Raw genomic sequence first — 17,720 nt, 5'->3', positions numbered from 1 at the left:
GTTTCTGCTAAATATTTTGTCGAAATTCAAACTTCCACACTAAAGGAAGTCTGGGGTTTGGGGACAATCACATATTGCCAGTAAATACTTATAAAGCAAAAAGTATTTAATGTTAACTGCAGTTGGCAGAATACCAGTTTTATTTGCCATATTGACTCTTGCTTCTCAATCCCTTGGGTATATGCATGAAGCTGTGACTATAAGGGTCAAGTAAGGGTCAATACAGCGACAGCAACTACGATGTGAAAATGTCACAATATACAAGCACACACAGGAGCACACTGAAGGAATATACTGGTTAAGTCAGACAAACTTGGAAACTGCCGGTCCAATGTACCATGGCAACATCATTTATAGATCCTATTTCTTCAACTCCAGTGCAAACCAGTCACAATTTCCTCATTAATGACTATATGAACATTGGCGCTCATGTATCCAGCGAATCAAAACATATCCTTTCATCAATTTGTTATCATTGATCACTTGCATCAAATATTCATGATTTCACTGTTGACATGATCAAAACATGTCAAAGAATTACTTCGTCATAACATATTAATTGCTTCACCGAACATAATGAAGAACACATCAACCACTTACTTGCTATTGTATTTCTTACCCAATATTCACATTTAGTACATAATAATCCTGAGAAATATACTGGACACATGGTATATTCAATCATTCCTGCGCTAATGGAACATAACTCTTCCTGTCCACATCCACATCCTAATTCTCTGTGATGTCACTGAATGAAATCACTTGTTAAATCTAAATACATGTTTGATTTGAGTATCTGGGGGGTGAATGAATGGATTTAATTCAGGATATAGCAACATTAAGTACCTGAGGACCTGTCCCACATTATTTCCAGGGAACTTATGCCAGTAATTAGCCGAATCGGGATCAGGAATTAGTTTACATTTGCAGCAGTCTTCAAAAATGATCTTCCTAAGAGCTGCCACACGCCTAAGACAAATGCGCTAAACAGTAAGGAACCTTGTTATTTTGGAGCTGTACTGGTCTTGGCCACATGTTAAATTAAAATACTGTGAATGGTGCTAGATATGAACAGTGAAACTGTATAGATATTTGTGAAGTAAGAAGTTTTTGTAGTTTTTAGATCAAGTGGTTAACATGCCAATACAGTTATGTTGTGTGAGTGGACACACATGCACACATCAGTATCAACTGTTTAGTTTACTGTCATCAGTGAAACTACATGACATGTGCTGCTCTGTCAATGTCAAGCTGTGGGTACCCATGATATAAACAGTGTAATTTTTATAGATGGTACAAATGTCTTCAGATCAAATTAGATATAGAAAGAGATGCACCAATTATTTGTACAGAATCAGTTCAAGGCTCAGAGAACTTCCTGAAAGGTAAAAACCTACCACAAACCAAACAGCAAATACGTAACTAATGATTTTATGTCCCCTTCAAAATATCATTTCAAACATTACAAAATATTACTATACACGGGACCATTAAGACTTTGCTGATCCTGTTCTTTGTAAATCAAGCTATCTATCTCTTTGTAAAGTCCACATGATGTCATATGAACATTAAAATTAAGAACCATCATATTTTTTATCATATGTATTATTTACCCCAACAACACAATTATTTACCATTATCATGCAGAGAAATTAATTGAATCACACTTCTGTTTTGTAGTAGTGAGAAAACTTCATGCAAACTCAACCCTAACTTAACTGATTGATATGCCACACATTAGGCCTGAATATCATGCGAGTAAGTAGTACACCTACATGAATTAGTTATCAAATGTCACACAGCTCAAGAATGCACTGCCAACAGCTGGGCAGGAACTTGTCAGTGTTTAAGTACAATACCAGTTGATGTCTACCCTCTCTTCTAATTTCAAAAATAATTGTTGGCAGCAACCTTCATTCAGTGGCAACTAAATTTCCACATTTTCAAGAATGATGTTCTTCATGGAACAAAGGTCTCTCTCCATCAACATCATCAACAGGAATATGTTTCCCTTCCTGTGATGGCTAGGTTCATTCCCCATTCTATGGCAAGAGAACTCCCTTAGACTTGATGAGAGATCACTCCCCTTTCCATACCACAGTATCCTCCCCTTGCTGTCACATAAGGAATAGTCTCCCTTCAATGCGATAAAATGTATCCCTCCAATTTCTTTGACAACAGGGATCTTACCCTTTTCCAACAACAAAACCATCACCCTTTACTGTATCAATAGCAGATCCAACCCTCCCATTCTCTGAGCCAACATGACATTCCCCTTCCCCTGGTTGTCCACGACAAGTTCCCCCATGAATGAACCTGACAGTGCATTCCTCAAAGCCTGGACTTACTGTATCTTATGCAGTACTCGCATTGTGTGAGCCACATGGTAAAATCTTTAAGCAAATAGAAAAAAAAATAAACTAGAAAGTCATAAATTACTCTTAGCTTATTGATTAAGCATATTCCATAACATTTTTTTTTAAATATACACAATAAAATATTACTTTCATGATAGTCTTTAATATTTATATTTTTGAAAACACAAATTATTGATAGTATTCTTTATCACATTATTCATGTATGAAACTATTGTGAGAAAACAAACCTGTAACCAAAATACAGCAATTTATGTTCAGCGAATAAAAACATGAGTTGCAAGAATGTTAACACTAATTTCAATGAGCATGACAATGAGTAATTGATGATGTCTATCTACAAGATGTCAGCTAATCCTACCCCTCTTCCCCTTTTTTCTTAACAATGGATCCTTCCATCAGCTCATTCCGGGAGAGTCCACATAATCTAAGGGACGAGAGCATGAAATGGACATGTAAAAGTTGTCTACTGACAGAATAGTCTCATGCAAAGCTAGCGGAGGCTACACTACTGTAAGATGTATGGTTCATGTGTGGTGAATATCACAGGCTCAGGAAGGAGGGAAACAGTGAGCCTACCACATGATAATACACCATACTTCACATACAACTAGTTCCCCATCAGTAATGGGGACTGTGCCAGCTGACACTGTTAATCATGTACATAGATAATGCAAACAGAAAAACTAAATTCTGCGCCTGAAAGCTAATTGTTGTACATGTTCTGCAAGCACGGTAAGCATTTTCCAAAACATTTATATAAAATCTGGTCAAATGCTGCTTGGAACTTAATAGAGGTCATTTCTGCACGGTATGTATTGGAGCCATGCTATTATTCTAGATCTTAAAAATTAACCTACAGAAGAAATAATGAATCAAACAAATTCAAGATCCAAGATACTGTACATCAATATTTTTAGGTCAACAAAAGTACTGTTACCAATTTTCTTTTTAAAATCACAAACATCTTTTTCTCTCGTTTACATTTCTGTTTGCATAGGAACTAATAGACTCTGCAGAATACCCATGGATATTTCAGAGATATAATATTGCTGTGCTAAATATGACAGAACCAACTAAACAACTGGTGTCCTGGGTTTGCATAGCAATACATAAGGACTATTGGATGTGAGATGACTATTACGTGAAGTGCCTGATATTACACAATGCATCAATACTCTCTTACAGACACACTACAACCTTACCTTAACAAGTTCTCACCAATACTGGTTTCAAGTTGAGAATCGGATAATCTCTTCTTCAGCTTTTTCCTTTCAGGTCCTGCAAATAGAAAAAAACTCTTCAAGCAAAGCTAAAAACGTCATCATTATATGCATAATAATGCTGTGATCAAGCCCCATTCTGCAAAATGATTGTAGCACTACAGTGATCTTAACTCCCGTACTTTAACATAGACCTACTGAAAGCACTGTGACCACTTTATGGCAGCAGGTCCAGAAACCTCACTTCCAGGATCCCAATCCACAAAGCAGGCTTAACATCACAATCTATTGTTAGTGGTGTTTGAATTAACCGAAATAAACTAAGACAGGACACAGTGACCAAACAACCACCAATCAATCACCTATTATTATTATTGAACACAAAAAAAAAACTTGGAATTTGGATATCTTAGAACTACTGTTCGAAAAACACTTGATGATGTAAAGGCATGAAAACATATAATTCTTAGAAAACTCACTTCACTTACTGAAAAGTCATGACTGAATTTTTCATATAGTAATTCTATGTTCCTGATATGTTAGCCATCACTTTAAAGGAGCAAGTTGAATCACTTTACACTGGAAGTGAAATTTGCACAGTTTCTTTGTAAAATAAAAAAACCCTTATGTTGTTTTCTTCATACTTATCTGCAATCAATAATCTGAATAATGAGGCCAACCAATTTTTTTTAATGATTGCTCGTTTCTAATGAATCAATTGTGAGACTTCAATCAATTCTCAACACTATCTATTGTAACTGTATACCTTATCATGGGGTTACAAATGCAATAGTGCTACAAACGTTTTGTGGATAGGGTCCCTGACTGTCAATATTTATTTCATTTAATTGTTGCATAAAATACAGCCATAGTCCAGCTATCTGATGATTGTAAATAATCACACGTCTGTCTATGAAATTGAGATAGGATGACATGACATGCTTGAAGTCTGAGAACCTGACCTACAACAGGCGTGGTCACTGATGATCATCCCTTTCAGATCTTCAAACAATATTTTGAGTGAGTAACTAACTAACTGAGTGAGTGAGTGAGTGAGTGAGTGAGTGAGTGAGTGAGTGAGTGAGTGAGTGAGTGAGTGAGTGAGTGAGTGAGTGAGTGAGTGAGTGAGTGAGTGAGTGAGTGAGTGAGTGAGTGAGTGAGTGAGTGAGTGAGTGAGTTTTATGGCGCTTTGCAGCCATAATCCAGCAATATCAAAGCAGGGACACCAGAAATGGGCTTCACATATTGTGCCCATGTGGGGAATCGAACCCATGCCTTCAGCATGACAAATAAACCCTTTAACCACAAGGCTATCCCCTCGCCCCTAAATGCATTATTAAGAGATGTATGTGCAAATACCTGATCACCATACATGGAAACTCACCTCCATTCTTTCTGTACCTTTCTCCAGCACGGAAGAACGCATGATAGCATCGGAAGAAAGCTCGTACTATAGACCATCGCAACACAGCAACTGGATCAATACCTAAGGTAGAAACAAAAACGTTATCCACACCTTTTAATATCATTCAGCCTGACTAAATACCTGTTAACTGCCCTCACATAGACCATTAACTGAATGTCTCTGTACGGTCTCAGGTAAATTCTTTCATACCAAACCTGGTTTGATGGTTCATTGTTCAATGCTGCAGTCCACAATATTCCATCTATATGGCAGTGGTCTGTCTGGACCAGACAATCCAGTGATCAACAGTACTAGCATCAATCTATGCAAACAGGTTACAAAATACATGTCAACCAAGTCAAAAAGATTCCGTGATTCCACCTGATTCCGTTAGTCTTATCTTAAGACAAGCATGGGTGGCTGACGGCCAATTTAACTGATCATTGCAGGTCACTATGCCAAAGACAACAGTACACACACTATATCAAGGTGCTCTGTCAATTATGAAATCTGGACCAGAAACAAGAGCGGCTGATATAATGACCAACAAATAATGACATCAGTGGTCACACACAATCAACCAATTTACAAATTGCACCAGGTACATTTGACTCACCCCACATGAATATCAAAAGTCACTGAGAAACAATACTAATGCAGAATCTCCCAGTAATCACCAATGAAACTCTCTTTGGTTCAAATTACTAACCTACAAGTTCCCGGACGAAAGACTGACTGCTCTTCTTTAGAACACCAACTATATCTGTTCTGATTAGATCAGCATTTTTCTCACGGAAATCCTGCAAACACATTCCTTTTGAGAACTCAGGGAGCACATGTACAAAGAAATCTAGCAATACAACAAAATTTTATATATATATATATATATAGTCTGCAAAGCAATAACATATTTGTCAATGTTAATTTCACATATGAAAAATAAACTACAATGAAACCTTTCTGAAATTGAACTTCATTTTGAGTTCATGAAGATTTTTGTTCCTGTAGAGTTCAAAACAGAACATTGTACTGAAGATACATTTAAAAACTGAACATTGAGGCAGGTCTCATCACTGACCTTGATACTGTATTTGACCTTTCCAGCATAGTGTACAATGACGAAGGCCCTCTCCTTGAGTTGTGGGACTTGGTAGTAAGGGTTGTTGGTGTGTTGGTGAGTGAACTTAGACAGCATTGTGTCATTGGTTGCACCAGGAAAACTGGCAAGGAAGACAGGAGTTATACAATTCTTTCACTTGGTTGTGGCCACACCACACCTCTTCAATGAAAACTGCAAGTGTGCTAAAAAGTAGTCCAGGAAATATAGAGTCTCATAACATAGCTTCTAAAAAATTATATCATCATTTTACTTCCTGAAATGTGACTTCACTAATTTATTTGCTGTTTAACCTTGCACTCAGGACTAGTGCAGCTGAGTTTGTTAGGAGGCGAACTTTGTGTGCTGGAGATTAGGTGCATGACTGTGAGGGTGTGGATTCACATACCACATGGGACTCAAACCAACAAAAGTACTAGCATCTGTACTTAACTGAGAATGTGTAACATTAGTTACATATATCACAGCAGTCCATAAGAACTTAAGTCCAGTGCAGACAACCAGTGATCAATGTCATAAACATCAATCTACACAAGAATTATCAGTCATGTTGCCTGAATGACAGTCAAGTCACGAGAGCTTACATTTTCCTGTAAGTCTTGAATAATCTACAAATGTATTGAGGGATTTAAGACCTTAATTTAAGTGAACTTACTTGCACTCTTCATCCATGAGACAGAAGAGACCTTTAGGTCTTTTGCTGAACAGCTCTAGACAAGCTGTGTTGTCAATGAACTCAATGTTCTTCCACTGGATCCCCTCACGTTGATACTCTTCCTGTGAAACAAGAAAGGAAACTGTCACAGCAAGGATGAGGTTATTGGGTCCATCTGGTATACTTGTAACATAAATGCCTACCAAATGTGTAGTAGTAATGTACTTGTGGCATTCTTACCCATCTTACTATCTTTACACAACATTAAACAAGATTCCATTAGTTTGATCACTGCCTTGAATAATTGGAAGAATGTCAAACAAACCAGTAAATGTAATTTGTTACACATGAAGAGAAATTTATGTTCTTTCAAAGCAAAATAAGAGGAAAAATGTGTATCTACAGCGAGAAATCCTTACCTGTTCAAACTTGAAGATGTGTTGGTTAAAGTAGTACTGAAGGTGTTCATTGGCAAAATTGATACAGAACTGCTCGAAACTGTTCTTGCCAAAGTCTTCAAAGCCGAAGATGTCGAGGACGCCTATGGAGTTTCCCTATAACCAACCAGAGCACATAAGGACCCCATTATTTTCATCACATTGCAGGAATACCTTGCACGGATCCTGAACACTATGATGGTGCACAACATTCAAAATGGCTCAACAAAATTTCAATATATCAAGCCTTGAAGACTTCATTCATTTACTTACAGCCATCAAACCAACACAGAACCCACAATAAGCAGATTCTGATGCACAAAAGGGATGCAATTCAGCACAATGTTAAACTCCAACATATTCCAAAGAGGCAAGAAACACAGACCAAGAAGCTATGGTTGGCAAACTCATTCACTGCAAATGAGCATGATTTATTTTACATGCTAAAACATAACACAGGGTATTATTTATTTTTCTAAAACTATGTAAAGATGTGTATTTAGAAGGGGGACAGACGTTAATAGTGGTAAGTTTTGGCACTTACAGATTTCATCATGGTTCAAAGGTTCAAAGCAAAACAATTATGCTGGGGTTGTTAAGCTAAAACATGCACCAAACACTTTCCAAAAATATTTCAAAATCCTAACATATTTTCAGTACCAGGTTACTTCTCAATAAAACCATGAAGTCACCATAAAATTCGACTTAGTCTTGTATGGACTGAAGGCAAGGTTCCAGTTATCAACATTCAATCATAATAACAATAACCCTTATTGTATGAATGCTGCTTCCATAGCCTCATTGCCACATACTGTTCCAGTGTCTATTTAACACTTGTTTCACCAATAAATAACATGATCTTGTCAATAACTGAAACAAACCCATGACGAAGCTGAAAAGAAGAACTGCATGAAACCAATTCCACATGCATGAATCAGTTTGATTGCTTACATGTTAATGTGAACTAAGATACTCATGGCTCTCTCCTTTAAACCTGTACAAAATCTGCCATAACAGAATTAATTTGGCTCTTAGCACTACTTTCCATTAATTTCAGTCTCAGAAATCAACTATCATTAGCTGTCCATAATATGTATTTCTTAATCCTCTAAAATGAAAAAAACATAAAAAAACAATTTAGTCCCGAAGAATTTTGACATGGCTAATTCCGTCACATATACACTATGCTTTAAGTCAGCAGGATAAATGTTGTAAAGTAAGTAATTCTGTTAAACAGTTCAAGGATTCTTCTCAGCAGGCACTGCAGTTTTTCCTAATGTGTTGATGAATTCCCAGTATATCATGTGACAGCCATAATGTATCATTGATTCACATCAACATGAGAACGTCAAGCTCTGAAGCTACCCACCAATGTCATGTACTTACCATGTCGAGATAAACAAAGCTACTGTACCTACTGACGATGACAAATGACAAACAACCATGACAACAGGAAAATGACATGAAGAAGCATCTATATCCCCCGCCATAGCAATGATCATCATCTGTGTCAACGCCAAAATGACTACAGCAGACTCTTTCATGCCAAACTGAAGAATATTCCACCAGCAGCATGTAAATAGATGGCTAGACCAGACAAGCCAGTGATTGATACTGTGAACAATGACCCACACCATCAACAGTCTCATCCATTAAGTCTGGTAGTCACATCCATTAAATTCCCAGATATGACTAGCACAGGTTTCTGGGTACCAATTCAAACACAGAATCCCCAAAGGTGTTAAAAGCATGGGTAGTCTGTATAGGGTTAATCGCACTCTGTCCATGTGTCCAAGATCACCTCCTCCTTATGTCAGAAAACATGCCTCTGACGGACTTCAGTTCCATACTAGATAGCATATTTGTTTCAAATTTTCGAAGCCATTCTGGCACAGATGATTGTAGAATGTAATGATGATGTACAGTCAAGTCTCATTAACATCATTCATTGCACAGCAAAGTGTTGGATTAACGAGGATGTCGGACTAAATAAATGAAACCAAAGTATGTTTATTCAATTTGTAACCTACAAAAGTGCCAGATATAGCCGATTGTCAGATAAACAGAAGTAAGATTAACAAGACTTGACTGTAATTCAAGGGCCTTGATTCTGAAGGTCAGATCATCAAAACATACACATATCGGGACATGTACAATGCATCATGAATGACAATGTAATTACGTCAGGAAACAAGTTCCTAATCTTTTGATGAACAAATGAATGAGTGAAAAAATGACAAAGTAACAAAACTATCATAACAGATATGAAATTAATCTTGCCTTAGTCATGTTGCATACAAGGTCTCATAGCAATTTCTTATTCAGGTAAATTTAAGGTCAAGCAAAAACCCTCAGAATTGACCCTTTTTGTTGTGTTCCATACATCATGACATTGTTTGCAGGGCTGACAAGACAGGCATATCAGGGACAAAGTACAAGACCTGTCACATCTTCCATCATGTTGAGGCGGGGGATAAGAAGTAATATAAATAACATCAATACCCATGCTCATTCCTTTAAAAATCAAACCAGGAAAACGGTAAAGAAGGAACAATGAAGGATAAAACAATGAAACGTAACAGAAGAACCATAGACCTCATTAGTATGCAGGTGCTTGTTACTTATGTGGGAAGGGGCAATGAGGGGCTGTCATACAAGAGAAGAGTTGCCACACCATGTCACAGACTCAAGGATCAGCAACTGATGACTTTTTGTAACCAATTAATACAATGGTTTGACAATAATCATCGAGTCATAACTCTGTTTTAAAGCATCTTTTCAGTGACATGTGATTGTATCAGTCTTATGAGGGAGACAAGACAAAATCCATAATCGGTTATATCTTCCATGAAACATGGAAGCACAAAAATTGTGCTGCCACACCAGAATCACAATCAGAAGGAACCTTGGGTTTGGAACCACCATCATCAGATGCCAGTACAAACAAGGGACAGAACTATGCTTAGTTAACTCAGGTACTCAACACAACTGACCAAGTTCGACGAGAACTGAACTTGAAAAACTTCAGCAGAATATGTGATAATCTTGACTATACGTTTACTCTGATTTGAACATTGTACCAGGGGATCGCCCATTTGTAAGAAAAAGAGGTCTTGTTTCTTGTGGGGTCACAGAACTATACAACAAAATCACCTTCAAATTACTGTCATACAAATCATATATAAAAGAATGAAGTAGACTGTACAGATGAATTGATATTCTATTGTAGCAAGTGAACTCTTACTATCCTTCCTTGCCATCTCAATGTCTGCCATGTGATAAAAGCAAATATTGACAAAGTGAAAATTTGTGGAAGTTTCAGTTGCAGCAAATATTATCTGTGATGATTTGTGAAAAAAAGCAATTATGAAATGCCGGGAAAAAACTCTTGATTGCACAAACACTATATTCTTGAGACAGCCCACATTCTCTCATATCCCCCAGTATGGGGCCTGATGACATTGACCCATGTGATGATGTTATAGAACACAATGCTTCATTAAATATAGGTAATCCTACAATATAAGCTTGTAAACAAAATATTGACATATTGACGAAAGTTAAACTGAAAATGTAGAGATAATTGAAACAAAAAGTGTAATAACAAAATTGACAAAATAAACAAACAAGAAATAAAATATTTTCCCTCTTCCACAAAAATTATCTTGCACCAAAACATAACATACAGCACAAAAACATGTTATGGATCATTAATAGTTTGGGAATATTTTTTGTTGGGATACCAAGCAGAAAATTACATATCAAAATATCACCAAAAATATTTATGATCCTAACATTATTTTTAAACAATAAATCTGATAACATGTCAGTTTTCCACCAGTGTGATGCAGGCCTATCCTCCCACACTCAGTCAACAACCCCAATGTTAGATGGGAAGCAGGCAGTATAAGCTAGGTGAACAGAGTTCCTGTCCACAGTCTCATGATAGGAAAAACAACTGAGAAGAACCACAGAAAAGAAATCCAAAACTGCATGCGGTAACAAGAGGATGGAGAGGAAATGAGGGAAACGGTTGCAGAGTTCAGCTGCACAAAATCGTACCAAAGCCAAAGGATCACTTTCCAAATCAAGTTGACCCTGAAGAGGGCCATTAGACTCTTGGCTGGAATCAGACGTGTTTAATACCACCTCCTTCGGCACCTGAAACGCGGATATGGCACATGATATCAATCCATAATTGCACCTACTGTTTTCTGCATTTTCTGTGTAGTCATAAGTTTCGAAGGTCGGGCTTAATGCTGCTCTGAGCAATATTCCAGCCATACTATGATGAGTCACCCAAAATGGGGTTCTGTTCACGTCTACAGAACCAAACTGGGTGTTGTGCTAGATGAGCAAACACTGGAACCACTGAGCTAACCTATATTCTGATATGAAGGTGCAGGTAGACAGAGTAAGATCAGGAAAAGAAGCTGATGAAGATAAAACTGAAATGTAAGTAGCATAAACTGTGTACATGTAACTTATCTAAAAACTATAGACACTCCAAAAAATTACATGCATTACTTAAATTTTAAAGGGATAAAGATCAGGAAAAATTGTGAGAAAAAAATCAGAGCTGTATTTCATATGATGATTCGATGGTGTTAATAGGAATAGGCAGAACTTTGCAGCTTCAGAATTCTCTCAGCATGAAGCGCTCGCGTTTGCAAGCATTAGTAATATGTTCTGAACAGAAAATAATTCTGAGCATATACCTGAACCAGAGAGTGATGAAAGAGATGTTGTTTAAGATCAGACATATTTAGAGTGTGTGGCATCATTTTCAACACCAGTGCTTCAGCACCTTGATGACACACTAACTTAATATCTGTAGGCATTGTTAGTGAGAGTACCTGATGTTCACTGTTGTGTTTCTTGGCTAGCAAAGCCTGATTCACTTTGAGGACAATCCAGTCAAACAGAGATCCGTATAAACACTTTGCCATGGCATCTCGTGTAGCGATTGCCTGAAAGTGGAGAAAAATGCATGCATACAATCCAGTGGAACATGAAATATGTATCTTCCACGATTAGTGTTCTTGAAAAAAGAAATACTCAATAAGTGGATTCTGTATGAGGAAATGAAGATTTATTTCAAAACTGAATCAAGTACACACATGCTGAACTCATTTTCTGCAAAACATATGCAGTTTATCATTGTCTATGAAGACATCCACACACAAGCAGATCCATTATATGTACCTCCAAAATCAAAGCTAATTTATACACCCTGTTTGACCTTCAACAAAGCACAAAGGTATTACCATTAAATAACCTGACTCCAAGGAAAGACACAGCCAACTGAGCACTACTGCAAGACAAGCTAAACTAGTCCAGAAACTAGTACATTTCTACTAGAATTTAGTCACTGGGCACAAGCCACAATTTTGAACTACTCTGCAGTCTAGCTGGATTTAACAAAAGGTATCAATTCCTTGACTCATGCCATGGAATTCTCCTACTGAATCGGATATGGAAGTAATGAGTATGAAGGTGCAGAGGGTGATCTTACATCTTCCATCTTATAGTTGATGACAACCGTTTCATCCCCTGCCACAGTCTTCTTGGTCGTGAGAGCTTCCAGCACAGTCTTCTCCTTAACCTGATACAAACAGGAGGACACAAGTCAACACAGGCAGCTGTCAATGTTAAAAATATTCAAAAGGGAGACAACTCAGAGATTACATATCAAAGAAGTTCCGAGTAGGAATACAATTCACAGATAAAATTATTGAAAATAAACATTTTTTTTTAATCATAATGTATCAAAATTGTTCCATACGCAAGGAGGAAAATATGCACAATGAATTCTGTGCAACAAATATTATCATATACTGCAAGTACTATTAGATGCTTAATAGGTTAACATCATAAAATGTGAGTTTTAATGTCAACATAAGAGGACATTAAATACCTTGAATCAAACTTGCTAGGACTGAAAATAAGCACTTTTGTAACCTCTTGAAATGAAATCAGATCTCTTTAATATAAAGGTACTCATCCACAGACAACTGATCTACACTCCTATGTGGTAGGTAGACACAATAAAAAGCCAGCAAATGATGATGTTTCGTGTGTGTCCTGTAACTATGCACCAGTACCTGAGCCTTGTCCAGCAATTAGTGTATTTAGCATACAAAAGCAGACAACTGCAAACAGTAACAGATACACAGCACATACCTTGAGTAGGTTGCAGATGATCTCCACTGTGGCCTCATTCCTAACAGACACAGACTCATCATGGTGTTGATCCCCTTTCTACAACACAAACACAGCAATATGATACAAGCGTAAGGACACACATCATATCTCAGGGACAAAGGTTAATCAAAAGACATATCTATTCTATCATCTTTTGGGGTTAGCTTGTTTTGCTTTTTCAAAATGTATGTCACTTAATGTTTCACTGAAATTCATATTTGTTCATGAGTTTTCACAGACTATTTACACTTCCTTTCACAGGTCATCTCAGCAAGGGAGGTAATTCAGTTCCTGATAATATCAACCCTAAGCTAATGCTCACTGCAAAAGATCTCTTATTCCTATTATTCCAAACCCATACATACAGGCTCCCTGTAAGAACTGTAATTAATTAGTTGAAGTCTCATCAAATACAGCTAAAAGGCGGTAGTAAGATTACATGCACTGAAAGAAGGAAATAACTGATTTGATTCAAGAAAATGGATTGGGTACAAGCAGGGGTTCAAAAAATCACCCGATGCTCGGGACAAGACAGGTTTTATTTCGGGAAATCAAATAATGGCGTCTTACTTGTCGGTGGGCTACTAGATAATTTCCACTTATGGTTTCTAACTGGATTTCATGTCATTTCATATCTGCTCATATTGTAGATATTACATTTCGCAAAAATAGTAAGTTAGAGCTACTGTTTTCTTAAATTTATCGCTCTTCGATAAACAGTCCAGTAAACATTAACATCAAACATTGTGTCATAAAATCAAGGCAGGAGGAAAATTAGACAGGACAGGTTACTTTCCTAAAGTCACATGCCCTGTTGCAAGTCGCTCTTAAAAAAAATTTGAACCCCTGGTACAAGTTATTCCAACTTAGTGAAACTCATAATGAAATAAATACAGAAAGAAAGAAAATTTCTTTAAGTTATGTTAATATTACTTATCATATATCCTGACTGACGTATTAGTAGAAACAACAAGAAGAAAATGCAAATTCATTGCAAAATACTGCATACCATCATAAAAATTATTAGAGTACAGTCGCAATTCAGAAGCTTTTGAATTAACCTTTACTTACCTAACATCATGTAAATATGCATTCTATATTATGGCATGTTATTCATCAAGAAATTCCACATAAAGCTGGTTAGAAATGACATTCAGTATCTGTCAATAACATAACATTTTCCTTGTTGAATCATCAATGAATGCTGACAGGTTTTCCACCTGTTCACACTTTTCCTTAATGATACACTTGTATGGTAACATACATTTACCTACATACCTTTCTGAACTCTATATTGCCCAAGTGCAACACTGCTGACAGAACTGCAAATATCCTGTCAACAAAACAAGGAAATACATTGGAGGCAAACAAGATATCTTTCATTGAATGGAAACCAAAGTGCATAACATATATCTACATCAATTGGTTGAAAAACTTCCTTATGTTTATATATGTGATGTTTCATGGTGCACTCAGGACTACTCACAACTATTCTAGCTGAGAATGGACATCAAACCAATGATTGATATAAGAACACTCTACAGTGTCATTATACACACAGAAAAGCCAGACCCCACCTGATCCAATGAAGCCTGATGCAAGGAGGCTCCCATAAGAATTGCCTCCCTTTGAACATCTTGGTCAATGAAGAGGCTCACTCCAACTTGGAGTATGTTTCCATGCCACAACAGGATTGTTTCTAACAAGGATTAAAGACCTATCACGTTGCTGAACCTTTGGATTCTATAAAGAAACTACCCTTCTACAGACTCAACTAAATATACAGAAACTTTCTCATGGTAATTTACTCAAACGTAGATAACATTTTCATTGTACTTCTCAATTCATTTGGGTTTTGAGTTTTCACTCATATACTCAAGGAGAACTGTCACAATTCATTGACCAACAGAATAGAGGTTGAACCCACTTTTAGGAGCAGGAACAGCTGTATGGATTCATGTAACTTTTCATATTTGGTCTTCCAAATTATTCTTTGAAAAGTGATGCTTGCAACAAATTTCACACCAAACTTTGATTTGTCCATACATTTTAGCACTTTACGACAATACACGTGAAGTGACCCTGCCTAGTTGCTCATAATGACTATTTTACAGTCTACTGGATTCCAAAGCACTACACTCACCAATCAGAGGGAAGTCTACTAGCCCAAACATACAGGAATGCTCAAAAAAAAGTTTCGTATCATGGCCTTCAGGACACATTTAACATTAACAAAGCTGGTCAAAACCACATAGGTAGTGCTTTATTATCTTTTATTTCATCTCTGTATATTCCTATTGGTTATTTCTGTAAAACTTCCTCACTGCCATATCACCAACCTCTTCTGCGTCTCATGTGAGAAGCCGACCATCTCCATGGACTGTTTGAGTCTGGCAAATTCATCGACCTCATCAACCCCTTCAACGCTGTAGCAGTCACTCTGAAATCAAAATCAGTTTTCTAAAATCTGAAAACACCTTTAGACGTAAAACAAATTTCAAACCTGAAAACCTTAAGGAACCACATTGCTTAAACATTCAGTATTTGAATTTCAAACAGGTTCAAACAGCTCTGGAACAGACACTGAGGTCTCCCTGCCATGGAACTGCATCAAAGAGAAGCCCACCACAACAGACAGGTGGATACTTGCAGGGAGAGTCAGACAGGATGGAGAGGTCTGAAGTGCTTCACTTTATTGTCACTGACATACAGGTGCATATGCAGCAAAATGAAGGAGCTTTAGCTAATATAACAGAAAGAGGAAGGCATACTCTCGTGAAAATGTCTTCAGATATTGGCATAAATGAGTGTATCAGGGATATGAAAAGTCTTGTTTGACACCTCCTGTCTTGGTAAATAAATTTTTATGCAGAACAATATTTATTTTTACCAATGAACTTAATGTCCTATGTATGTACTGTTAACTTAATGTCCTATGTATGTACTGTTAACTTAATGTCCTATGTATGTACTGTTAACCTAATGTCATATGTACATACAGTTAAGACAAGGCAGGGTATCACTTATTGTCATATGCATGTACAGTTCAGAAAGGCCAAGGCTGTCATACATTGGTGCAAGTACAGTTCAGAAGGACCAAGGTCATCACATATTGACATATGCATGTACAGTTAAGAAGGACCAAGGTCATTACATATTGACATATGCATGTACAGCTTAGGGGGACCAAGGTCATCACATATTGACATATGCATGTATAGCTTAGGAGGACCAAGGTCATTACATATTGACACATGCATGTACCAACCAGAAGGACCAAGGTCATCACATATTGACATATGCATGTACTGTTCAAAACAGCCAGGGATGGCTTACACTTGGGGAAACGTAATTGTGAGATCAGATTGTCCTTACCGGATAATGGCATCAGAATGCAATGAAATATGATGATCAACCAATCTGATAACTCGATTTTGTTTTGGCTACTGATAATTATGCATGCATGCTGACTGACTACACATACTCACATACTTCACATTCAAAGAAATATATTAATTAGATACCTTGATAAAATATCACCAGAATCACAATTTCTCTTGCAAATCAAGCCAAAACCCACATTGATTTTGCTTATGAGAGTATATAGTTTTATCATGATTGATTTTTGAAACTTAGGAACACTATTTGTACTCCTTTTACCAAAGACCATCTACTGATGCCTGTATTCCAGGCATAAGAATACCTTGATACCCATTATCACTACCAGCCTCCATCTATAATGGCAGGTTATCATAAAACAATGCCAAATATTTAAAAAAAAAACATCAACTATTTTATTTCTGTTTCATCTCAAACAATGTTCCTCATAAGTCTTCATCAAATTATTTTGAGGATGTACACAATTATATTACATAATACGGATCACATCAATTTAAGTAATATTTGAAGGATCGCATCAAAACAATGTCTTGTATTGCCAGGCACCATTAGTCAACATCAGCAGCCATGGAAATACCTCCATCATCGATGAATCTGCTGCCAGCCTCCATTAGAGGCCATAACAACTGAACAGACACCCATGCAATAATCTTGCTTGGATCCCTGAGCAGCCTGGTGTGACCCACTTGCCCGGCACTGCCCTACAGCAGTCCTCTCCAACATCAGCTGAGATGAGGAGGAGGACCTGCTTGATAGCACCAGCAGTTGCCAGATTAGATGTAACTGATTCAGACAGGACATAAATCACAACTGCCAGTATCTGGAACTTGGCTCAAAGGAAAAGATGAAAACCAGCAGATATCCATCCTCATGACCATAGCATCTTCCATGTTTTTACTGTACTA

The 17,720-nt window shown here is 37.1% G+C and overlaps 1 protein-coding gene across 12 annotated transcripts in view; it reads right to left on the bottom strand.

Moving 5' to 3' along the window:
• Positions 1-17,720, bottom strand: part of LOC137277737 (unconventional myosin-IXb-like) — a 96,697-nt gene that overhangs the window by 27,491 nt on the left and 51,486 nt on the right. For 9 of the 12 annotated variants that reach the window (XM_067809635.1, XM_067809636.1, XM_067809638.1 and 6 more), the window contains exons 6-17: positions 15,756-15,856; positions 14,695-14,749; positions 13,396-13,473; positions 12,728-12,817; positions 12,069-12,182; positions 11,275-11,373; positions 7,195-7,329; positions 6,776-6,897; positions 6,082-6,223; positions 5,713-5,803; positions 4,983-5,084; positions 3,581-3,656 (exon numbers count right to left, since the gene is read on the bottom strand). In XM_067809635.1, coding sequence (XP_067665736.1) covers positions 3,581-3,656; positions 4,983-5,084; positions 5,713-5,803; positions 6,082-6,223; positions 6,776-6,897; positions 7,195-7,329; positions 11,275-11,373; positions 12,069-12,182; positions 12,728-12,817; positions 13,396-13,473; positions 14,695-14,749; positions 15,756-15,856 — 1,205 coding nt within the window. The remainder of the gene's footprint in view (positions 1-3,580; positions 3,657-4,982; positions 5,085-5,712; positions 5,804-6,081; positions 6,224-6,775; positions 6,898-7,194; positions 7,330-11,274; positions 11,374-12,068; positions 12,183-12,727; positions 12,818-13,395; positions 13,474-14,694; positions 14,750-15,755; positions 15,857-17,720) is intronic. The other 3 variants (XM_067809639.1, XM_067809643.1, XM_067809647.1) reach the window with 1 other exon arrangement.

Source organism: Haliotis asinina, chromosome 3, assembly GCF_037392515.1.
Source record: "Haliotis asinina isolate JCU_RB_2024 chromosome 3, JCU_Hal_asi_v2, whole genome shotgun sequence".
Taxonomy (NCBI): Eukaryota; Metazoa; Mollusca; class Gastropoda; order Lepetellida; family Haliotidae; genus Haliotis; species Haliotis asinina.
Note: the sequence above shows the minus strand (reverse complement) of the source record. Positions and strands in the feature narration are given on the sequence as shown.